General features: G+C 36.8%; 1 protein-coding gene across 2 annotated transcripts in view; it reads left to right on the top strand.

The window, feature by feature from the left end:
- Window positions 1-25,801, top strand: part of LOC126457954 (DNA-directed RNA polymerase III subunit RPC5) — a 122,217-nt gene that overhangs the window by 91,034 nt on the left and 5,382 nt on the right. For both annotated transcript variants that reach the window (XM_050094686.1, XM_050094687.1), the window contains exons 6-7: window positions 4,190-4,406; window positions 5,972-6,174. In XM_050094686.1, coding sequence (XP_049950643.1) covers window positions 4,190-4,406; window positions 5,972-6,174 — 420 coding nt within the window. The remainder of the gene's footprint in view (window positions 1-4,189; window positions 4,407-5,971; window positions 6,175-25,801) is intronic.

Genomic DNA, 25,801 nt, shown 5'->3' with positions numbered 1-25,801 from the left:
GGGAAATGGAAAAACACACAAACTGCAGCATTAAAAGAACTGATGAACAGTTAAAGAAGCAGTACTTTCTTTTGCCAAACTGAACAGCATAGTAGCAATGTACGTTGGTTGATAAGCTGAAGTAAGTACTACAGATATTCAGTTAAAGCAGGTTTCACCTTGCAAAAAACATGAAATGAAACTGATTACTACAGTATTCTTAGTAACAATATTAGACAAGTCATTGTTAGAAAATTTATGATAACCATTGATAAAAATGACGTTGAGCTTAAGAAAAAGTGACAGTTTTTGATGACATTGTAGGAACCACCAGCAATTTAGTGGAAACGTATAGTGGACATAGGTGGTTTTCCATGACAAATGTCTAACCATCATATGTTTATTCTTTGTTTTCTGGACAGAGTGAGTTTCATTTGTTTGCACTTTACTTCACTTGTCTTTGTAATTTGATTTGTAAAATAAAGAGTTTTAGGGATTGTCAGTGAAGTGGGTTTAATGTATGTGACACTATAACACAATAAGTGAATGGCTCAGTTGTCAGGTTGGTGAAAGCAGTGGTTGTAACCTACAGAAATGACAATTGAAATTAGCACGAGTGGTCACAAATGTTAAAATATAGTGCGACGTATTCAAGGATAGACCCCTGCCTTTCATCCCAGTAGAGCTACCGAAGGTTGTTTTTGACAGTATCCACAGGTTGAATCAAGTTTAAAGCTTATGACAAATCGTTTAGACTGACTAGGCATAAAACAATGATTGTCACAGTTGGGTAAAGAAGGAAGACTGAATGACACGTACACAGAGTAATCGGAGAGTTTCTGCTGACTACGAAGAGATTCTCACACATGCACGTAGATATTGTGTGCCCATTACCACCTTCCGAAGTGTACAAATACTTACTGATTGCAGTGGATCATTATACAAGATGAGTGGAAGCATCACCACTGTCAGACATCTCAGCGGAGACTGTAACAAGTACGTTTGCCATAATAAATTGCGTGCTTCAGGTACCTGCTGTACAATATGACTGATCAAAAGCAATAATTTGAATCAATGTTGTTCCTAGAATTGCTCAAACTAGGTGGTTTTTGACACACCATACTACTGTGTATCACCCAGTGAGCAACGGCATGGTTGAGCGGTGGCACAGGATGCTAAAGGCAGCCTTGATGTGTCATAAGGACAGCTGGAATTCAGCATTGCAGTTAGTGCTGCTAGGCCTCAGAATAACATGTATGCGAGAACTAGACACCTCCATTGTTGAATAGTTTATGGAGAGATGCTGAAACTACCAGCAGAATTCTTCACAGAACTACCAGATGATGAGACAGCGAGTGACATGCTGTACGTATCTCAGCAGGCATATAATCACATGGCGAAGCCACTCTTAACACTAGGTTCTTGTTGTGGCACAAATACATTGTTCGTACTTACGAGCTAAGAAACTGTCTGGTTGCAAACAAGTGCTGTACAATCACCCATTCAGCCACCATATATAGACAGTTTAAAATTTTGGCAAGAAATGAGTATACATTGCAAATATACCATGATGGAAAGCAACAAACTATCTCCATTGAGCAGAAACAAACAGAAGAAATGGCACCTGTGTGACAACAAACTCAAGAAGAGATGACAGCCCCAGGAAGGAGCACACCAAGCTCCACACAGAAGATGATTATGACGGAGAAGACACCATTCTCAGAGAAGTGCTCTTGGCTAGGCAGGATAATAAAATACATATGCCCATATGTGCCTGGAACTCTGCTTTACAGCCAGTGTAGGAAGCACCAGTGACGTAATGGAAATGTACAGTGGACATTGTTGGTTACTCCGTGACACGTCGAGCTATAATATGTTTTCTTATTTATTTTCTCTGTGGAGAGAGTTCCATTTTACTTCAGTTGTCTTTGTGATGATTCACAGAATAAAGAGTTAAATCAACCGAAGTTTTATCTGTATAGAAGTAAGAGCCGCATAGGCTGACATGTAGTGCAAAAGAGTGCTTACATTATAAGCTGAACCTTTACCAAAACATTTCATGCTTGCTTATTGCGACTCAGTGCCACTATCTTCCATCACCTGGCTTGATTACTGTGCTGCACACAAAAATACTGGTGATTTGATACTCCCTATCTAATGGCTCTTGCAGTTGTGTTCCTACATATCTCCCATTACCATTTCCTAACATCATAATTTTTGTATTATTAATTTTCTAGTTATCTCAAATTTTGCAACAACATTGACAGTCTTCAGGATGATCCATGCCAACATTCTAAATAGAACTGTCAAAGAATATTTTTCTAAGGGCCTTTTTACCAACTGGCATTTTCCGTTTATCCAAACTCTCACTACAGAAATTGTTCATATCCCGCCTACTTCCCTCTAGCTGTCCTTAAAGCACACATTTCTCCTTGCATTCTTCTCTGTAATGAACAGTAGTAAGTAAAATTTGATGCATTTCCTATTATTCATTTGAAACTATGGTCATTATTTTAACAGGCTAGGCAGCTGTTATTACAAGCTAAGAGGAGAAACCATGTTACCAGGGATAGCTGGAAAAATTAAAAAGTAAAGAAATGCTTCTTCAGTATCAAGTTGGCTGGCTGGCTGGCTGGCTGGCTGGCTGGCTGGCTGGCTGGCTGGTTGGTTGGATTAATAAAGGGATCAAACGACTATGTCATCAGTCCCTCAGTATCATGTTTGGGATTATATTTCGCCACATAAAATATTAATCAATCAAAAATTTAAGTGTCTCACAAAAAGCATTTGAAAATGAGGTCCAGCAATAACTAAGTTTTAGTTACAAATTTGGTAGGGAGTGGGAGGGGTGGCATTGACTACTACAGATAGTATGTTACTAAAGAAATGGACAGAAACTGTAATATTTGATGGACTTCAGCTACATGGACTGTTGCTAAATTAAATTGTACATGGTGTTTTAAAAAGAATGACCTGATCCCAAAACTTATTTATCAGTAAAAACATACTAAAAACAGGATGAATTACAAAATACTCACAGAGTCTTAAAGTTTTAGCTATGCTGTTACAGACACACTGTGTGGCCAGCAGCAGCAGCATGAACAGCATCTAGATGACAGCTAAATTCATCATAAAGTTTACCAATGTATCTACTTTTACAGAAGTTATGGCGGCTGTTATTCTGTTTTGTGTCACGAGGTAAAAGTGAGATGAACACGCTTTTCTTCACATATCCCCACAAGAAAAATGTGTGTGGTCTTTTCTTTATTGAGAAAATCACAGTGACTGGAATGAGTTATCTTCAAATGCTGCAGAATTGGCTTTTTCCACAACTTCAGGAGGATTCCGATAACTTCGTTTTCCAACAGGATGGAGCTCTTATCACAATGGCACAACACGTATGTCAGTTTCTCCATGACACTCTGCCTTAACACTGGATAGGTTGCAGGGGGCCCCAAGATGCTGCCCTTCATTCTTAACCTCTAAGACGCTACCCTGCAGTCTTGGCCTCCAAGATCACCAGACATGACCCCATGCAATTTTTTGTTGTGGAGATATGTGAAGGGAAGTTGTTCGTCTCCCCTTCGCCTTGTGACATAGAAGAAGTGAAGAACTGGATAACAGCCACAATAATTTCTGTAAAAGTTGATGCATTTTAGCTATCACTTAGATTTTGTTAGTGATGCTGCTGTGATGGACACACAGAGCATTTGTAATAGCATAGCTAGCTTTAAGATTCTGTGAGCATTTCGCAGTTCATCCAATGTTTGTAGTATGTTTTTATCAATGTTAGGTCACTCTTTTTGAAACACCCTGTATAATTGATATTTTATTGCAGTTTTACATTGTGTTATGGATAGCCAAAATAATGTGATGAAAATAGAGTTTAATTTTTTCCTAAATACAGGTCTATCTAACAACTAAGAGTGTTGAGTGTATCAATAAAGAATTTACACAAAAAATCTGACATCTTTAATTCCTGATACACCTAATGGTTTCAGTCCATGTAGCAATCAGATTTCTGAGTTTAATTAGATCATGAACAGTTACCATTCATTAAATGTTTAACAGTGAAATTTCATAAATGCAATTTTTTTAGCAATGGAAATAGTAACTAAATATATGTTGCTGTTTATAACATAGATGTGGTTGTCGTGCTTTGTGTTATATATAGACTGACACAATTTTTATTACTGTCTGACTGTTACAGTTGGAGAAAGCTCACCTTTACTGTGAACCTGCTCTGACAAGTGCTGGTGATACTGCACAGATGAGCTTGGCAAGAAGTGATTACACTCGCTTACTAGTTCCACCTCCTGTGCAGGAAGAATATCAGAAACAGCGGCAAGTGACTTCAGAGGCTTTGTCTCTTGTTCAATTGAAACAGTTGCCAATTGTAGATCAGGTTAGGCAGCTGTTATTACGAGGTAAGTGCTACTAAATATTTGTAATATCTTCTCTGTCTCACTCATTATTTAGACAACATTAAATCTACATTATAATATTAGAATGATTGGGGAAACAGATATTTAGATGTTACAAAATTATGGTTTTTTGGGTTATACTTTGAAGTTGTGTAAAATACGAGTTTCTAGCCTCTCCATGGTATTATTTTAGAGACTTACTGTGTTGGTTTCATTGGTGAAACATTGTGTTATGATTATCTGACAGGATCACATGAGGCATGCTAATATATATTGTCAAAACAGGTTCTGCAGTTTTCGAGCCTCGTTTCACAAATGGGTTCTACATGACAGTGCACTACAGAGTTTACATTTTTGCTAACAGTAATTGCATTCTTTAAGACAGAAAAATCAAAAATTATTAGGGTAGAGGCTTGTAGTCAGTCTTATATCTCTGGTGTTTACTCTCTAACTTAAGTCCTGTTCACACCAAAAGTTACCTATTATGGCATGAGTATAGCCAGCTGTTATTACAGGAGCAAGGAGCAATTGTTTCAGTTTCCTTACATGTATGATTACTTTTTAATCTAAAAGTAAGTTCTTCTGTTCTTAATTCATTGTTATTCCAGCTATATGTGCACAAATAAAATTAAACCTATGTGGCTAATGATTATAACAGACATTTCTCTAGAAACCATGATGTAAATTTATTATTTTAGGTTATATTCACCATTTATTGAAGTGGGATGAAAATTGCACTTAGGCCGGCCGAAGTGGCCGTGCGGTTAAAGGCACTGCAGTCTGGAACCGCAAGACCGCTACGGTCGCAGGTTCGAATCCTGCCACGGGCATGGATGTTTGTGATGTCCTTAGGTTAGTTAGGTTTAACTAGTTCTAAGTTCTAGGGGACTAATGACCTCAGCAGTTGAGTCCCATAGTGCTCAGAGCCATTTGAACCATTTTTTTGAAAATTGCACTTAGATCCATTTGGTGATATTGCACCGTGATCATGGCCCATGGTACTTTGTTAGACATTTACAGTATGGCGGTACAGATTAAAGATATAGAAATACTACATGGGCTTAAAATAATAAAATAATTTATTGCATTTGAATGTTTATTAACATTAATTTTTAGACCTAATTTTTTAACCAGAAAAACTACTTTTGTGTGTGTTATTTGGATATTCAGTTTATTAGCCATGTGTTTATGTTCAATAAAGTATTTTCATAATATGTGACTTGTCTTCTTTCTTTAAGCTGTACATCATGGTACAAGACCACAATGTACCTTGAGCCAAATACAACACTTTGAAAAATTTCCTTTATGATACTGCCTAAATTGATCATGCATTGCGATTCATTTAATGGAAAATCAGTCAAGTAATAAAATAGTTAAATAAACGCATTAAAAACCAATTACTTTGTCTGGTATGGCAGTAAAAAAAAAAAAGTGCACAAGATGCAATTCCTTCGCCTATATCAATTTGTCTTGAATGACCAAGATTAAGTTAGTATTAGATAACATATTTTGTAATCTTCTGCTTCTGTATACTAGAGTTCATTACAGTATGTTCCATAATATTGCAGCAAAAATAGTACAGTTCTCACAGCTGCTGTCGCTATTGGGTCAAGAGAGTGATGTGGCTGGTCTGCTGCGTGCCATACAGCAGTGTGCTGTGTTAGTCAGAGGAAATTGGGTGGTACGCAGTGACTTGCTGTATCCAAAGGATAGTTTCAGTGCATCTGGCAAAGTTCCTGCAGAAGTGATGTGTCGGGCTCGTGACTATATTGTAAGTAAAACAGTACAGTGTTAGATAAGGTGCAAAAGTCACTTTCCTGACTACAAATGTAATTCAGAATTTATGTTTAGTTGTAAAAGGTTTCATTCAAAGGAAGAAATTTGTAAGAAAAGTGTAAGTCTACTGCTGGCAATATATTTTCTATTCACATGAGCAGGGGCTTATGTGAGGGCAAATGGGAAGTCCAGGCAAAAGTCATCATCTTTCATTTAAGGTAGAAAGATAAGCTTGTATTAGTTAAACTAAAGCCCTGTATACAGAAGTCTTAAAGTAGTAGTAATAAAAAGAAAAAGAAGTTGCTGGTGAATAACTGCAGAGTGAGAAAAAAATGGCAACTTTATTTTGTCCTCGTAAAATTCAGCAGAAGTCTGGTGAGGTCCAGAGAAACATTATGTCACGACACAGAGCACTGTGGTTTTCAGAACCTTGACTCCTTCTGAGTAAGGAGCAGTAATATTGTTACTTCTGGCTCCTTTCTTGCATGCTGTACATGATCTGTCGTTTGCAGCGACATTTTTTTTAATTCAGTTTGTGTGCACGCATGAGGCTTAAGGAAGATAATGAAATGGGAAATTACAGTAAGTGGTAGAGATTGGCGTGAAATTAATGATCGCATGCAGTAGGACAAGGGCAGGATCAAGTGGTTCACTAGACAATGGGGGCAGCCTTTATTTATTTTTTTAAGTGGTTGGGAAGAGAATAGAGGTAGACGGAGGCTCAGGGTAAGTGGCAGTTGAGACCGGTAGGATAATAGGACGAAATGTGGCACATGATCAGTTTTCCATCTGCCCAGTTAGATATGCTTTTAAGTTGGTGGTTGGTATTGGTGGGTTGTGAAGCAACTGTTGAAATAGCATGCCATGCAGCTGATCCTTGAGTCCCCTGTGTGTGCTCCTGCCCCATCTTCCTCCCCCCCTTTGAGCACTAATGCAGTATCTTATCATGATTTGTGTTTTGACCTCCGCAGGAACCATTTCTTCTCACTTTTCCTTCTTTATGTCTGCTGTTCTTAATATTTTTGTGAATGATTTTTATTCTCCCACATGAGTATTCATACTCCTGTGGGTACATGCATCTACTTTTATGCATGCCTAAGCTAATCTTCAGGATACAGCATACATTTCTTTTGTAAATTTGATCTTTTTCTTTTATAATATGAAACGGTGCTTTATAGTAAATAAAGTAATATTAAAATATTAACTACAAGACTGTGATAAAGCTGGACATAACTCACTTACTCACTCACTCCCTCCAGCCGCCCCTCCCTTTTCCTGATTATGTGGTCTGATCTGGTCTCGAGGTGAAAAGGCCAAGCTTAATTTTTTTTTTTTTTTTTTTTTTTTTTTTTTTCCCAAGCAATGTAACTTCCTGTTACTAACTGCAACTGAAACAAAGTCGATGGAAATAGCTGAAATCGCTTATAGCTTTTGTCTTACCTAAAAACTTATGTACTAATGATTGTTACAGCTGTAATCAATTTCTGATTATTTGTGGATAAAATTAAGTTATTTTTACTATGCCAGGCAGAAAGATCTGTGCTTGTTTTTAAAAAGCACCCATTTCATTTAATGAAATGCAATTTTTGTCAATATATTCAACAAAAACTGTCTATCAGAAAACAGTGTATGGCAAAACACTTCTGTTGGTCACAAAAATAATTTATCATCTTATGATGCGTTAAGAGGGAACCCCAACATCAGTTCTGTGTCATGAAACAGAATATGAAAATTTTGTGAATACAATAACGTAAAATTGGCTTTTACTTGCAAAATAACATGAAATTGGAGATTTTTATGAAATATCATAAAATTTGTCAGTTTGTCATACAGAATATACTATAAATTTGAGGACAACGGATTACCAATATTTGTAACTGATAGGTATTGAACATTGAAATTGCATTTTGCCTTCTTTTCTCCTCAGGGATGAGGTTTGTGCATAATCTTACAATTGCAGCTTGTTTCCCACGTAACAGGCTATGGTATGATGTCAAAACAGCACCAAATTTGGCCAGAAAATAGCTCCAAAATTGGCAAAAAGAAGTAGCTCAAAAACTGGCTAAAAGTAACACACATTGGCAAAACTGAAATCGACAAAAAGCACAAAAATTGGAACGAAAAAAAATTACAAAAAAGGAAGAAAAGTAATACTAACACTGGCAAAACAAAGCACCAAAATTGGCAAAACATAACACAAAAATTGGCATAAAATAGCACTGAAATTGGCAAAAAATAGATGAAAATTCTCAAGGAAATAGGCATAAAAACATCAAAATCAGCACAAAATACCTCCAAAACCAGTAAAAGGAACACTGAAATGGACATAAAATGATACAGAAATTATCAGTTATTAGCTCTAACATTGGATGAAAATAAACAATGAAAACTGAAAAATATAATACTAAAATTGGCAAACAAATAATGGAAAAATTGTCAAAAAATGGCGACTTTGGGAAAAAAAAGTATAGAATTTGGCAACAGATAGCATTGATGATGACAAAAATAACATTGAATTTAACAAACAAAATATAACCAAGTTTGGCAATAAAATACCAAAAAATAACACCAAAGTATAGCAAAAACACCGAATTTGAGAAAAAAAATCATCAAATTTGGCAGAAAAAAACAACAAAATGGGCAAAAAACGAATTTTGCCACAACATAGCTCTGAAACTGGCAAAGAATAGCACCAGTAGCACCAAATGTGGCAAAAAATAATACAGAATTTGATCTTAAAATAAAACAATTTTTTCTTTTTCCTGAATATAAGATATTAAAAGGAATACATTGCACAACACAGTGAAGCTGTGAAATGTTTACCTAATAAAACCAGTATAAAATATCTTGTCACTTCCTACTCCAGTCTCTAACACAATCAGTTCTCAAACTGACAGGCAGTTTGACATGGTGCAAGCTAAACAGTTTTGCCAGTCAGTGACATTCTTGATATCAGCACCAGTGACATCCACAATAACTAGTATGACACAATGCTTATTAAAAAAGTAATTATGCTATATATCTTACTGACATGTAAATGAATATTGTTGTTAAAAGAAACATATTGTATGGACAAGGCAGTAGCTGCTACATTCCGAAGCTGCTAGAAGTGGTACATGGGAAGTGACATAAGGTGAAATAGTTCAGTACATAACAAAACATTAAAAGCAAAATTACATGATAAAATAAAAAATCTTTTTGTTGTGCCTAACTGTAACTCAAGATCTCTGCTATGTGGTGAGTGGCAACTTTCCTTCTCATAATATTATTACAGTCCATCCTGGATTTTCCATTGTTTGATTAATCACAAATTGCTTAATAAATGTAAACGTGGAAGGGAGGAAGCTGGGATGCTTATTGGAATTACAAGGAACCATTGTGATTTATGGCCTAGTAGCAGTTAGTGCGTTTCACATCAGGATTGATCATTACAATTATACTACAAAAATTGTTGGTAATTGCAATTACAAATTTCTACCAAAAAGATTGTAGCTGCAGCTCTTCACACTTCATTCTGCTAAAACTGAACTTTATAATACAGCACAAATGTCAATATTCAACATGCAAATTTCAACTAACCTATTTAAACCATTGTATGACTTGGTATTAAGCTACACCCATTACATCATGCTCATCAGTCATTGCATTGTACTACAAAAATATCAGTCACTGCAATTTCGTTAATCACCTGGATGTTGCACCTCACCCTACATGAAACAAAGTAGAGATGCTCCTCTGACACAAGTACTATGGAAGACAGTGCCAGACAAACTATACCATATAAATGTTTAAACAATTTCTACAGAAAATTGCTTTTTTTGCAGTTTGGGATGAGACAGTCATTCCAGTTTTAAATTTCTGCCAAGAGGATCATAGGTACATCACTTCAAGCTGCTGGAACTGAACATAAGAATATGGTGCATGTGGGATTATTCAATTCAGTATGCAGGTTTTAGTCAGTCGGTTGAAAAAAAAAATAGTACATGATAGTCAAAATAATAATAGACCTTATAGCAAGGGAGTGTGAACATTAACTATAAATGGCAATCAAAAAATTTCTGTTTGAAGGCCATACAGTCCAGAATCAGTATGCCAATGAGGAAAAATCAATGTGAGCGTTGAAGTAATCAGTCCACTGGCACACCAGGTTGAAGATATCTGTTTGGGAAAACATTGTGTGCTGCTGCGTAAAGGAGACTGTAACTCTGTACTGCATTTCCTCGTCCAACAGGAATTGTCGACCCCTCAAAGCCTTTTTTAAGGGACCGAAGGTGTAATGATCGCATGGGGAGACACTAGGGTGATAGGGTGGGTGCTCAGTGTGTCCTACCTGAGTTGGAGTAACTTCTGTGTTGTGACATTTGCAATATGGGGACATGTGTTATCATGAAACAGCAGCACATTGCACAGAAATTGGCACACCATTCCACAGCAGTGGTATTTAGCAGAGATGCTGCCTCATACATATTCCTTAATCTCCGATGGATGTCTGTCAGAGCTCGCCCTTTGGCAACCCAGAAAAGAATAACACCACATTGGCCTGTTTGGACGCATTTGCTAATAATGTTGCCATATTTCACGTTTGCGCATTTATTGCTTGTATGTCAGTGCTTATGTACCTGCATCAGAATCACATTACATTGTGTATATACTGCAGTGATGCCCTTAAATGGAAACTTTTCGATTGCCCCCTAAGCAGTTAGTGGTAGCCACTGATAATTACAGCTTAGTACCAAGTGACACCTGTAACATTGTGGTCCTCAGCCTTAGTGTTATACTGCAAACCAGCCATCACTCACTGCAGTTTCATTAACGATGGTGATATTGTACCTTGCTCCAAACAAAACAAAACATTTGTGAGATCACGACAGTTGCAGATGACAGTGCATAGGACTAAACGCAAAATAAAATGTTAATGTGTTTAAACATTTTGAAAGGATATTGCAAATATTTTTACAAGTTGAAATGACACAGGTAAAGAATAAAATGTGATATGGATCTATAAAATGAGTAAAATGTTTAAAATATTGGTATTGTTTATGATTTGAAAAAGACATAAAAAGGTAACTAACGTGTCATTGGTGACAAACCGGTACTTCTGATGGGGCAAAAAAAAAACATCAGAACCGCAGTTTTTGAGCTGTGATACTATAGAACTTCTGCAGTGGTTGAAGCGACATAAAATGGTTGTTGTATTCACATTTATAAAATGTTCAGTAAAGCATTATAATGATGTATTAATAGGTATAAATTTCAAAAATGTTCACGAGCATCATGGCTAAGGTTTAATATTGCAAGCCTGTGAAGCATAGCATGGAAACAAGAGTAATTTGGTATCAAGGAGTGGCAGAAATCTTGGCTAATGATAACATCAGTGCAGTTTGGTTTGCAGTAAACATCTGCAACTGCTTATTTGTTACCTGCCTTCTGAAGTGTGAACTCAAGTTAATTAGTAATCCATTTTTTCGTTCCCTGAGGGAAACTTTATATGTGGATACAAAATATTCAAGATCTTAGTAAAATTGTAGATTTCTTTTTCATCACTTTTAAATAAAACAATAATAATTGTAAACACGGCAGCAACCTTATGTAAAATTTCAGAATTCAAAGTATACAGCCAGCTGTTTGCATAAGTTTAACATAAAAACCTTCAGCAGATTTCAGTGCCACTAATGGTGTAAGGAGCTCAAGCCAAACAGAAGAAAATATGAAATAAAATACTCCACGGAAACAGTAAATATTTTTACACAGCTACAGCTTGTTAAAAGAGCAGACATGAGCTCCTTGGCTCATAATTTATGTTTCCAGTTTTAATTTCATGTAATTTATGTGACTTTCCTTCTGAAGAAGATACCCTTTGTGGTAGTGGAACCTGGACAAGGTTTTTACTTTAAATTTATACAACCAGTTGGCTGTGTACTTTATATATTGGAAAAAACTGATATTGTCCATATATCTGCAGTACAGAATAATTTTTTGAGAAATTTCAAGACAGCAACAGAAGAATTTATTCTCAAGGAAAGTAATAAATGTGTTCACCATTAAGCCAGCAAGGCTGTTATCCATGGCAAGGCAATTTGTTTGATGAAATAACTTCTCCTTAAAGGCAAATAATTAACAGAGAAGGAAAGCTAGACCAGTTCCATTAATGATTAATTTTCAATTTTTTGAAATTTAATCAAATTATCACAAATGATATAAAGGGTGTCAGGTATTGGTGTATTGGTATACAAATTAACGATGTTAAATGATGCTGAAGAATCTCTATCAGGAAGTTTAATATCACCAGTGATGGAGGTGAGATGGTAACTAGTTTTGGTGGTGTTATCATAGCTGAAACTATAAAACTCATTAAGCAGTATGTTGCACATTTAATTCAATTTATAGCTTTGGCTGGGTCTTTTCTAGATGATCAGTCTAATTGACTTATCAGGTCTACTTTATTTGCGTTCAGAGAAAATGCATTTGTGGATACATCACACTAATTATTTTCTTATCCCTGTCATTCTGAAACAGGAAGTAACAAAATGCAATTTTGGATTTTAAATCTTCCTGGATCTTCTGCAACAGATCTTCCTTTATTTCATAAATGTCATTGTCATGAAAGAAACATTGTAAATACAGTCACCATCATGAATAAGAACAAAAGCATTCTCCTTGTCCGCATGTATCAGCAGGACATTATTTGATTCCAGCTTAACATTGAGGTATTTTATAGTACAATCATTGTTGTAGTGTGTCTGCACTTGGTATTTACCCTGGTGAATCACTCTATTAGCTTAAATGGCAGTCTTGGTCTGTTTCCACTTAGGAAGTTTAGCATATTCGCAAGCACTTTTAATTTCAGAAATAACATTCGTAATTGACTGCTGTATTGTGAGCCCTTGTTTAACAAGCAGAAGGCACAAGTTACAAGTGTAAATTGCTGCTAAACCATAATTATCAGACACCTTTATTTACAATTAATGTGCCTGCTCTCTTTCTGTATGGGTTATTTTTGATCTTTTGGTATTTTGACTATCAGGTACCATTGCTTTTTCAATAGATTGGTTGAAACTTGCGTACTGAATATTCCAATATGTGCCATATTCCTACGTTCAATTTGAGCAGCTTGAAACTTTGTAGCTATGGTCTTCATAATAGAAATTTGTAACTGTGCACAATGTAAAAAAAATAAATAAATAAATAAATAAATAAAATAATTTTCTGCAGAAACTATAGAAAAATTTATATCTCAGTTTTTTTGGTGCTGTACACTGTGATCTGTAGTTGCTGTGGTGTCAAGGGTATGACTGCTTTCTTTCATTTTGGCTAAAGTATGGGTCGCATCCCTTGGGTTAACGAAACTGTAATGACTACTGACCGATTTTTTTTAAATTTTTATTTATTTTTTGCAGTGGCTTTTATTGACAACGTTATGAGTGTAACATAATGCTAAGTCATAAATGTCAATTATTCCTTTAACCATAAAAAATGCATCTGCCCCCTTCTTTTTCACATTCTTTAAAGTCTTGTTTTTTATCTTTTATTATTTTGACTGTCATATACTATTGTTTTTCAGTATGTTGGCTGAAATTTTGACTGTCATGCACTATTGTTTTTAAACACTTGTTACAGCCATGTACTATTATTTAAATAGGATAGTTGAAATTTGTGTGTTGTATATTCCCATACGTGCGTATTCCATTGTCCAGTTCCAGCACATTGAAGCACTGCAGCTACAATCTTTTCGATAGAAATTTGTAACTGTAAATAAAAATACCTCCGGTTGATATTTTCTGTAATCTCTCTAAGGCATTTGACTGTGTGAATCACAGTATTCTCCTAGATAAATTGATGTGTTACAGGCCTGATGGTATAGCCACCCAATGGATGATATCATATCCAACCAAAAGAATGCAGAAAGTTGTACTTAGTAATTCAAGCAGTTGAGCCCAGTGAAATAATTCTGATTGAGGAGAAATCACACACGGACTTCCCCAAAGTTCAATCTTATGTCCACTATTGTTCCTCATATATTTAAACAATCTTCTGTCTAAGGAGAATTAGTTCTTTTTTCCTATGCAAACATACGTACCAAAATAGAAGAAATGGTAAATAAAGTTCTTAAAAGTATCATCCAGTGGTTTTCTGTGACTAGCCGCACCCTCTGTTTTCACATATTCAGTTCTGCTCATCTAGCGGCACTACACCAATGATAAGTGTAACACAAGGCAAGGAAATAGTAAATAGGGTGAGGACTTCAAAATTCTTAAGGAATCCTTATTGATGAGAATTTAAATTGGAAAAAATGCATTTTGGAACTCATAAAACAACTTAGTTCAGCAACATTTGCACTTAGAATCATTGCATATCCTGGGCAGGGACAAATCTTTAAGTTGACGTATTTTGCATGTTTTCATTCAGTAATGTCACATGGAATAATGTTCTGGGGTAACTCATCTTTAATAGAGTCTCCGTGCACAAAAACATGCTGTGAAAATTATATCTGGTGCTCACCCACAATCATCTTATAGACATCTGTTTAAGGAGTTAGGCATTCTGACTTCTGCTTCACAGCATATTTATTCACTCATGAAGTTGGTTGTAAATAATCCATTACAGTTTGAAAGAAACAATGATGTAATTACAATACTGGAAGGAAAAATGACATTTGTTACTCCACATTAAGGTTATCTTTAGCAATAAAAAGGGGTGCACAATCCTGCAACAAAATTTTTAATCACTTATCCAGCGATATAAAATGTTTTGAATATAATAGAGGGAAACATTCCACGTGGGAAAAATATATCTAAAAACAAAGATTCTGTAATTTACCAAACGAAAGCATTGGTACGTTGATAGAGACAATAACGAACACACACACAAACAAATTTAATATAAAATGTTTGATAGACAGCAAAGTAAAATTTGAAAATAAACTGAGAAAGTTTCTCCTTGATAACTCCTTCTATTCCATAAAAGAAGGTGGTGGGTAGGAATTACTAACTCAGATATATATATCTTTTTCTTTTTGTAATACAAAATAAAAAAGAAAGGAAAAAAAGTAGAAATGTTCAGAATGTAATCGTATGTTCAAATTAATTTGCAGTGTGTACTTAAAATGCCTCGTTTCACATCATTATGATCTATCATGCAAAATGATCCCTGAAACATGTAACTAATTGACCAACAATTTCTTGTAGTGCAATTGTAATGACTAATCTCAATGTGACAAGAATTACCTGCTGCTAGGTTATAAATGGCAGTAGTTCGCTGTAATTATAATACTGCCTTCATTCCACATTTTTAAGTTTGATATTTATTAAGCTATTTGAAATTTTTGATTTTGCCACATAATTTTGCTTTTAATGTTATGGTCGAAATTTACTGAGGTAGTTTGCCTTGTATCACTTCCTGTGTTCAAATTCTAGCAGCTTTGGAATGTAGCAGCTACAGTTTTGATAGTACAATATGATTCCTTTATTAATAATTTTTGTTTGTGTATCAGCAATATATATAATGCAATTACTTTTTTAATAATCATTGTGTGTTAACAGTTGTGGTTGATGCCACAGGTTTTACCGTCACTAACACCACCCACTGATGAAATTGCTTACATCATATCATGTCAAACTGCCTTGGTGAGGAAATACATAAAGGAGTAGGAATCAAAAAGATACCTCACATTTATTATAATAGATGTGTTTCTATTGTTATGAAGTATTGCTTTTTATATCTTGTCACAGATCTGATGTAGGGGTTCTTCTGAAACATTTCATGACATGATAAATAAAATTGTTTTGGCGATTAAAACAAGTGCCAATGTAGTAGCAGATATCCTTAGAGGCTTTTAATGTAATGTGAGATAATATTCTTTCTAAATTTATTATTGTGAACATGAAGAGCAAAAGACTTTTCCCTCCATGCTCATCAATCAATAGGTCTGTCTGAGTGTAAGAAAACCGGGTACCAGACACAGCTAAGCTCTTCAACATGGTATTTAAAATTGCAGACAACTGCAGCCAAATTTCCACATTTTGAATGAAATGATTCACACTGGCCATAAACTACTTTCATTCGAAGTCACAATTGGTTTTGTATGAGCTGAAGACACATCCTTGCGTAATCTGGGGGGGGGGGGGGGGGGGGGGGTGTTTACAGAGAATTTTTAACAGTGGTCTGAAGAAAAACGGGATATTGAAAAATAGTTTCTCGAGCAAGGCTTGAAGAGTACTCAGAGTTTTTAAAAACTCATAGCAGAAAGGTAACTGTTGTAGAGCCACTCCCTGTCATTCATAGAAATAAAGACCATGTGGAACAAACAATGTGGTAATATTTCCAACAGAATTGGCAAATGTGTGATCTCTAAAGATACACTCTGACTTTTTATGTCCCAAAGAATAATGATCAAAAATTTAGACTGCAACACAGGACAGTTGTGTCCTAAGGAATATATAGTATGACCTGTGATGACTGTAATCCTAAATCAGACTGGAAGAAATTTTGGAACCTGCTTCAGAGAACACATCAACAATTCCACCTGAAAGTCTTTTCTATACTGTGTTACATATTTTTAACTAGTTTAGCACATGTACAGATGCCCCAACTTTTCACGCTACCTGTAGTGATTGCTTTGTTTCCATCGCTTCTGATGCCAGATACATCTATATCTACATACATACTCCGCAAGCTACCGCACAGTGATTGATGGATGGTGCCCTGTTCCAACCACAAATAGAATGAGGGAAAAGCAACTGTCTATTGGCTCCATATGAGCCCTAATTTCTTGTATCTTATTTTCATCATCCTTATGCAAAATGTATGTTGGTGTAGAATCATTTTGCAGTTGACTTCAAAGGTCAATTCTCTAAATTTTGTCAATAGTGTTCCTCAGAAAGAGCATTGCCTTCCCTTCAGAGATTCCCATTTGAGTTTCCAAACCATGTCTGTGTCACTTGCATGTTGTTTGAACCTACAAGAATCAAATCTCGCAGTCTGCCTCAGAATTGCTTCAATGTCTTCCATTAATCTGATCTGTTACAGACCCCAAACACTGGAACAGTACTCAAGAATAGGTCCACTACTGTCCTACATGCAATCTCCTTTACAAATGAACCACACTTTCCCAAAATTCTTACAATAAACCATAGTCAGCCATTTCTCTTCCCTACTATAATCCTCACATACTCATTCCATTTCATATTGCTGTGCAACATTATGACCAGATACTTAAATGACGTGACTGTGCCAACTAAAGCTGCATTTGAGCATATCAGGTTTGTTTTTCCTCATCTGCATTAACTTAGATGTTTCTACATTTAGAGCTAGTTGCCATTCATCACACTAACCAGTAGTTTTGTCTAAGTCATCTTGAATCCTCCAACAGTCACTCAACTTCAGCACCTTCCCACACAGCTACAGGGCCATCAGCAAACAACTGCAGGTTGTTGCCCACTCTGTCCACCAGACCATTTATCTAAATAGAAAATAGTAGCGGTCCTTTCACACTTCCCTGGGCAGTCCTGATGATACTCTTGTCTCCGATTAACACTCGCCATCGAGTAAACAGCCTGTAAACATCTTAGTCATTGCAGAGCAGTCAGTACTGCCATGCCCACTGCCACTCAACTACCTTTCTGCTCACGTTGTTGGGGTAGAACATTGAAATTGTTTATCTGCATTACTAGTCTACAGCTTTCTTTATCCCACATGGCATTTATCCAAGTTTTATTTCTATAGGTTCTACTATTCCACCTGAAGGTGTTTCTTCAGTTGATGTGAAATCGGCCTTGACTTTGAATAAAAGTATTTTACAGCAAGTGGGGATCACTTCATTCTAAGTTCTTCATTTGTATGATTGTAATGTTGACACTGTATGTTATGTTTAATTATGTTAATATTATTTTTAGGAAGGAACACTGTAATTTATCAGAGATCTAAAAGGAAGTTATCATCCATAATTTAGGTAGGAAAGCAAGCAATACTCCCTCATTCTTAACTGGTATCTCCTTGACAGAGTTGAGCAAGGTTACACAGTCGTAAGAAGCTAGACCTGTATTTGGGAAGAAGGTAGGTCAGATCCTCTTCTGGCCATCTAGATCTAGATTTAAATTTTTCCATGATTCCCTTTGATTGGTTAAGGTGAAAGCCCAGTTGGTTCCTTTGTAAAGGCACATCCAGTTTCCTTCCCCGTCCCTCCCCAGTCCAAGTTCGTACTCAGTCTCTAATGACATTGTCTCATTAATGAGACACTAAACCATAACCATCCTTCCTTTTTTGATATTGTTATAAATTCCGTGTTTGTTGTTGTTGTGGTCTTCAGTCCTGAGACTGATTTGATGCAGCTCTCCATGCTACTTTATCCTGTGAAAGCTTCATCATCTCCCAGTACCAATTGCAACCTACATCCTTCTGAATCTGCTTAGTATATTCATCTCTTGGTCTCCCTCTACGATTTTTACTCTCCACACTGCCCTCCAATACTAAACTGGTGATCCCTTGATGCCTCAGAACATGTCCTACCAACCGATTCCTTCTTCTAGTCAAGTTTTGCCACAAACTCCTCTTCTCCCCAATTCTATTCAATACCTCCTCATTAGTTATCTAGTCTACCCATCTAATCTTCAGCATTTTTCTGTAGCACCATATTTCAAAAGCTTCTGTTCTCTTCTTGTCCAAACTATTAATCGTCCATGTTTCACTTCCATACATGGCTACACTCCATACAAATACTTTCAGAAACGACTTCCTGCATACATGGCTACACTCCATACAAATACTTTCAGAAACGACTTCCTGATACTTAAATCTATACTCGATGTTAACAAATTTCTCTTCTTCAAGAATGCTTTCCTTGCCATTGCCAGTCTACATTTGATATCCTCTCTACTTTGACCATCATCAGTTATTTTGCTCCCCAAATAGCAAAACTCCTTTACTACTTTAAGTGTCTCATTTCCTAATCTAATTCCCTCAGCATCACCCGACTTAATTCGGCTACATTCCATTATTCTCGTTTTGCTTTTGTTGATGTTCATCTTATATCTTCGTTTCAAGACACTGTCCATTCTGTTCAACTGCTCTTCCAAGTCTTTTGCTGTCTCTGGCAGAATTACAATGTCATTGGCGAACCTCAAAGTTTTTATTTCTTCTCCATGGATTTTAATTCCTACACCGAATTTTTCTTGTTTCCTTTACTGCTTGCTCAGTATACAGATTTAATAACATCGGGGAGAAGCTACAACCCTGTCTCACTCCCTTTCCAACCACTGCTTCCCTTTCATGTCCCTTGACTGCCATCTGGTTTCTGTACAAATTGTAAATAGCCTATCGCTCCATGTATTCTACCCCTGCCACCTTCAGAATTTGAAAGAGAGTATTCCAATCAACATTGTCAAAAGCTTTCTCTAAGTTTACAAATGCTAGAAACATACGTTTGCCTTTCCTTAATCTTTCTTCTAAGGTAAGTCGTAAGGTCAGTATTGCCTCACGTGTTCCAGTATTTCTACAGAATCCAAACTGATCTTCCTCGAGGTCGGCTTCTACCAATTTTTCCATTCGTCTGTAAAGAACTCAAATTAGTATTTTGCAGCTGTGACTTATTAAACTGATAGTTCGGTAATTTTCACATCTGTCAGCATTTGCTTTCTTTGGGATTGGAATTAATATATTCTTCTTGAAGTCTGAGGGTATTTCGCCTGTCTCATACATCTTGCTCACCAGATGGTAGAGTTTTGTTAGGACTGGCTAGGCTTTCAGTAGTTCTAATGGAATGTTGTCTACTCCCAGGGCCATGTTTCGACTTAGGTCTTTCAGGGCTCTGTCAAACTCTTCACGCAGTATCATATCTCCCATTTCATCTTCATCTACATCCTCTTCCATTTCCATAATATTGTCCTCTATTACATCACCCTTGTATAGACTTGTATATACTCCTTCCACCTTTCTGCTTTCCCTTCTTTGTGTAGAACTGGGTTTCCATCTGAGCTCTTGATATTCATGCAAGTGGTTCTCTTTTCTCCAAAGGTCTCTTTAAATTTCCTGTAGGCAGTATCTGTCTTACCCCTGGTGAGATATGCCTCTACATCCTTACATTTGTCCTCTAGCCATCCCTGCTTAACCATTTTGCACTTCCTGTCTATCACATTTTTGAGACGTTTGTATTCCTCTGGTTTAGTCAGTTTATCCAGGTCCCATTTCCTTAAATTCCTACCATTTTGCAGTTTCTTCAGTTTTAATCTTCAGTTCTTAACCAATAGATTGTGGTTAGAGTCCACATCTGCCCCTGGAAATGTCTTAGAATATAAAACCTGGTTCCTAAATCTCTGTCTTACCATTATATAATCTATCTGATACCTTCTAGTGTCTCCAGGCTTCTTCCATGTATACGACCCTCTTTCATGATTCTTGAACCAAGTGTTAGCTATGATTAAGTTATGTTCTGTGCAAAATTCTACCAGGCAGCTTCCTCTTTCATTTCTTACCCTCAATCCATATTCACCTACTACGTTTCCTTCTCTTCCTTTTCCTACTGTCGAATTCCAGTCACCCATGACTATTAAATTTTCGTCTCCCTTCACTATCTGAATAATTTTTTTATCTCATCATACATTTCATCAATTTCTTCATCATCTGCAGAGCTAGTTGGCATATAAACTTGTACTACTTTAGTTGGCATGGCTTTCGTGTCTGTCTTGGCCACAATAATGTGTTCATTATGCTGTTTGTAGTAGCTTACCTGCACTCCTATTTTTTTTATTCATTACCAAACCTACTCCTGCATTACCCCTATTTGATTTTGTATTTATAACCCTGTAATCACCTGACCAAAAGTCTTGTTCCTCCTGCCACCGAACTTCACTAATTCCCACTGTATCTAACTTTAACCTATCCATTTCCCTTTTTAAATTTTCTAACCTACCTGCCCGATTAAGGGATCTGACATTCCACACTCCGACCCGTAGAACGCCTCTTTCTCCTGATAACGACGTCCTCTTGAGTAGTTCCCGCCTGGAGATCTGAATGGGGGACTATTTTACCTCCAGGATATTTTACCCAAGAGGACGCCATCATCATTTAACAGTACAGTAAAGCTGCATGACTTCGGGAAAAATTACGGCTGTAGTTTCCCCTTGCTTTCAGCTGTTCACAGTCCCAGCACAGCAAGGCCGTTTTGGTTAGTGTTACAAGGCCAGATCAGTCAATCATCCAAACTGTTGCCCCTGCAACTACTGAAAAGGCTGCTGCCCCTCTTCATGAACCACACATTTGTCTGGCCTCTCAACAGATTACCATCCGTTGTGGTTGCACCTACGTTATGGCTATGTGTATCGCTTAGCCACGCAAGTCTCCCCACCAACGGCAAGGTCCATGGTTCATGGGGGAGGATGAACAGATATGGAATGGATAAATTCCGTATCTGTTATATATAGTGAAACAGAACTATATTTCTCGAAAGAAGACTTGAAAAGTCTTATCTTGTCTTGAAACAAATAAAGTTGATACTAAAGAATTAATTATTTTCGCAAAATTCTCATGTGAAACCAATCTGCAGTGGGAAGAGTGCAATAAGTAATAAGGCATCAATAAAATCTACTCAGTTTACAGGCCACGTCACTTCAAATAAAACATTCGAGCTTTTGTTAGCTGCCTCAACTGTTGTCATTGGGAATTAAAATCTGACTCCTGGGACTGGAAAAGTGTCCTGATCATATAGATGTAGTGGCAGCATCTGTAACCTTCCAGAGAAGGACAGAGTGACACATGCGCAGAAGGTGAGTTGGGCAGTTCATAGCACCTCCGTACCACCATGGGACCAAATGTCACGTGATGGCTTGAGGAGCCAGCACCATGTTTGAGACTGTTGCTCTTGCATCCTTACAAGTGTCAAGCCCACGTCTTTGCTTTCACTGTTTGCTTTCTGCCTAAAGCCTGCCCCCATTACATGTGTTAAAATCATTGTTATTTATTCGAATTTCATCTGCTTCTTTGATAACAGCATTTAAGTATGGTAGTATCTTAGCCACAACTCTCATCTTTTTTAAATTTTATTGTATCCCCTTCTGCTAGACAGTGTTCAGCCATGGCCAACTTCTCAAGTTCCCTTTGTTTGATATGTTGTGAATGTTATGCACAACAGTCAACAACAGTGGAACATGTTACCAAAACTTATTTTCTAATTGTTGCAATTTATTATGTAGTTCATAATTTAATGTGTCACATATTTTATCTATGGAGCCAGTGGCTCCTTCTTCTGGCAGAAGTGTTGAAGGGGAAGGAAGAGGAATGGAGGAAAAGGACTGGTGAAGTTTAGGAAATGGGGAGAATCACGGAAAAGTCACATAGGACTAAATGTCAGGGGAGACTTACGAAATGGGATGAGAAGGAAAGATTGATGGTTGGGGATTGCACTGGATGAGATTTGAAAACCCGAGAGCTTAAAGGTGGAAGATGGATAATAAGGAAGAGTTAATGAGAGTGGAAAGTTAAGTACATTATATATGCTAGAGGCAGGGGGTGGGGAAAAATAGACAAGTCAGAAAATAAAACATATAGGAAACTGAAAGTGTGTGAAGAAAGGAATAGTTTTTAAGAAGAAATGCTGGGTCCAAAGAAATTAACATAAATTAAGAGCAGATGGGTGGTGAGAACCAAGGACATGCTGTAAAGCCAGTTCTCACCCGCAGCATTCTGAGAAACTGGTGACGGGGAAGAATCCAGGTGGCATATGTGGTGAAACAGGCACAGAGGTCTTCCCCCTGACACCATTTTCTCAGAGCTTTGCAGGTGGAAACTGATATTACAACATGTCCTTGGTTCTTGCCACCCACGTGGCCTCAATTTACGTTGATTGTACGTACATGTTTGTGTAGCGTGTGTGTGTGTGTGTGTGTGTGTGTGTGTGTGTGTGAGAGAGAGAGAGAGAGAGAGAGAGAGAGAGAGAGAGAGAGAGAATCATCCATCATCATCATCATCATCATCATCAGTTGTTTATGCACAGTTTGAAGTCCCTCAGAATAAGCTTTATTGGATTACTCAAATATCAGAACTTATTGGTCGAGCTATTACAAAGTTGGAAGAAGATGCCACATTAATTTGAGACACTTGACCAGTCTCTGTAAAATTGGGTTAACAGATCAACTAATGTTGTGAACAAGATATCATTCTTGAGCATAAAATTATGGGAGAAAATTGCTGAATTGTTGCACCAAGTATTTGTTTAATTTGCTGTTTACACAGCATTCAGTGGGAGGTTCAAGCTGCTGGATGTTTCAGTAGCTTCTAATGTACAGGCAGTAATTGTTGACATGTTCTGTCTCAATATTAGCTGCGTGAAACATTTTTGGGAAAGGGGGGGGGGGTATTTTAGTCTACACATCAGATACGTAATTAAATAATATACTTTTCTTGCCTACCTGATGTTGCTCAAGTGGAAACTAAGGGTGTTGCTGCTCACCAAAACCTGGAGCACCATATTATGCAATTGGATCAAAACCATTGAAGCATTCTTCTTGTACTGCTTATTTGACAAATTCAACTTGAAATCATCATTTGCTGGATCTGACCTCCTGGAGAAGTGAATAGTTTCATGTATCAATAACAACATACCAGTCACATTCAATTTGCGACATATATACCAAGTTATAGCGAGTAGTGTGAATAAAGAAAGAGTATGCTGTGCATTCTGGAAACAGTACTCATCACCTGTGACTTATTATGGCATGCAGTAAAATGGCATTAATACAATAATTGGGTCATTCCATGTCAATTCAACCAATTTGAGAAAATGTTCCAGCTGATAGTGTCAGATTTGGCTGAAATTTAGCACACCAATGCTACCAAGTGTGGAACACTCATGTACAAAATTTTAAGTTCTCCAGCCAGTTAGTTCCAGAATTACGGATTGTTAAAGAAGGTGGCGTGACCCGGAAATTGCAACCCGCATCTGGCAATCTATCTTCAGACCCAACTTCAGGTCTTAATAACTTTGGAACTATTCTGCACAGTCCAGTGAAATTTTTACAACCCAGTAACATCCATTTAGAGAACACACTCTATGAATCAAAACACCAACAACATATTTGTGAGGGAAAATAAAAAATTCCAAAATGTGACTTAAAAAATGTGATACGTTAAAAGCTACATATTGTAGGTGTCTCTATGCCAAATATAATTCACTCAAAAAGGGTATAAATTTTTTTGTGGTAAGCTTAATGTGGCCTAAACACACACAGAAGTCATCTTGCCCATATCAGTCACACAGACAGAGTTACATGCACACGAAAGTACAAAAATTTGAAAAATTAACTGAAAAACATGTATTTTCTAAGTATGGTAGCACAAAAGGGACAAGTGATATCCAAGCCAAATTTCAAACACTGCATAAGTAGACCATAATATAATATGTGGCAAAATTTCAACTCATTATTTGCAAGGCCTTTGTGTACAATAAAAGTTGACAGAGATGTATTTGGTTACGTTTCTTTTAACACAATTTAGTAATAGCGATGATACAGACAGCTTGTTTCAGATAAAGCTGCAGCAATTGTTGGGAACCATTAGGCAACAGAAAGTTAAACAATGGTAGTTTTCAGGGACAGACTGAGTCTTTGTTAGGCGGGAACAACAAAGGAAACAAGCGATAATTATAGGTTACTCATGTTTTTAAGATTCTAGTTCAGACTGGTCAGTACTGTTGTGGAAAGTCAGTATGGAGGCAGAAGAGTGTACTAGTGGTGCTTTTGTTCAAACAAGTTGCAGTATTGGTAGAGCACAAGCATCTGATTGTCATAAAAGAACATATGGAACAAAATGTGGCATTCGCTTTGTACTGTATGATCTGGATGAATCGGACCAAGATTTGTTGCTATGGAGATCCGGGATACACCCTGTGAGCACAAGAAGTACAGTTCCAGGAAACTTTGGTGTTTGTTATCATCATATGAAAGTGTTTCTGGATAAGCATTCTTTCCTACAAAGAAGTTGTTTTGATCCATTTTGGATTCATAAGAAGACAGTGAAGTGTGGCCTCAGAGAAATTGATATAAAATAAGTATTGAAAGTGAATCAGTGCATGGGACTTAACATGAAACCAGGACAAAAGTTATGTTCCAGGTGGGTTACACTGCTAAAAAATGAAGAATATTCTGATAATTTACATGACAGTGACGAAGAGTATCAGCCACCTACAACCATAGTGGATGAGCAATTAAATACTTCAATGACTACTCATGGTTTGTCTCCCATGAAGACACACAAAGTTGGGAAAAGAGACAGGCCCAGCTTTGGTAGAAGAAAACTACAAGAAGTTCAGATGGAATTAAAACACAAAATAGCTGACACACTAATGGTGGAAGAAGAAGAACTATCTGTTCCAAAGGAACAGAAGTCATTCCAGAAATGCTCTGATTTGGACAAAATTGTGCATGATTTGAAAGAAAAATGTGCCATATCCATACACCAGAAAAAAGTAGCTATTCTTACCCTTGCACCTTCCAGCTGGTCTGTTGACTACACTGCAAAGGAATTCAATGTTTCTACATATATGGTAAAGCAACCTAGGAAAATAAAAACAACCCAAGGAGTGCTTCCACAACTTCAGCAGGCTCAGGGTAAGCAATTGAGTTCAGATATAAAGGTAC

This window comes from Schistocerca serialis, chromosome 2 (genome assembly GCF_023864345.2).
Source record: "Schistocerca serialis cubense isolate TAMUIC-IGC-003099 chromosome 2, iqSchSeri2.2, whole genome shotgun sequence".
Classification (NCBI taxonomy): Eukaryota; Metazoa; Arthropoda; class Insecta; order Orthoptera; family Acrididae; genus Schistocerca; species Schistocerca serialis.
This window is presented reverse-complemented; position numbering and strand designations above follow the sequence as displayed.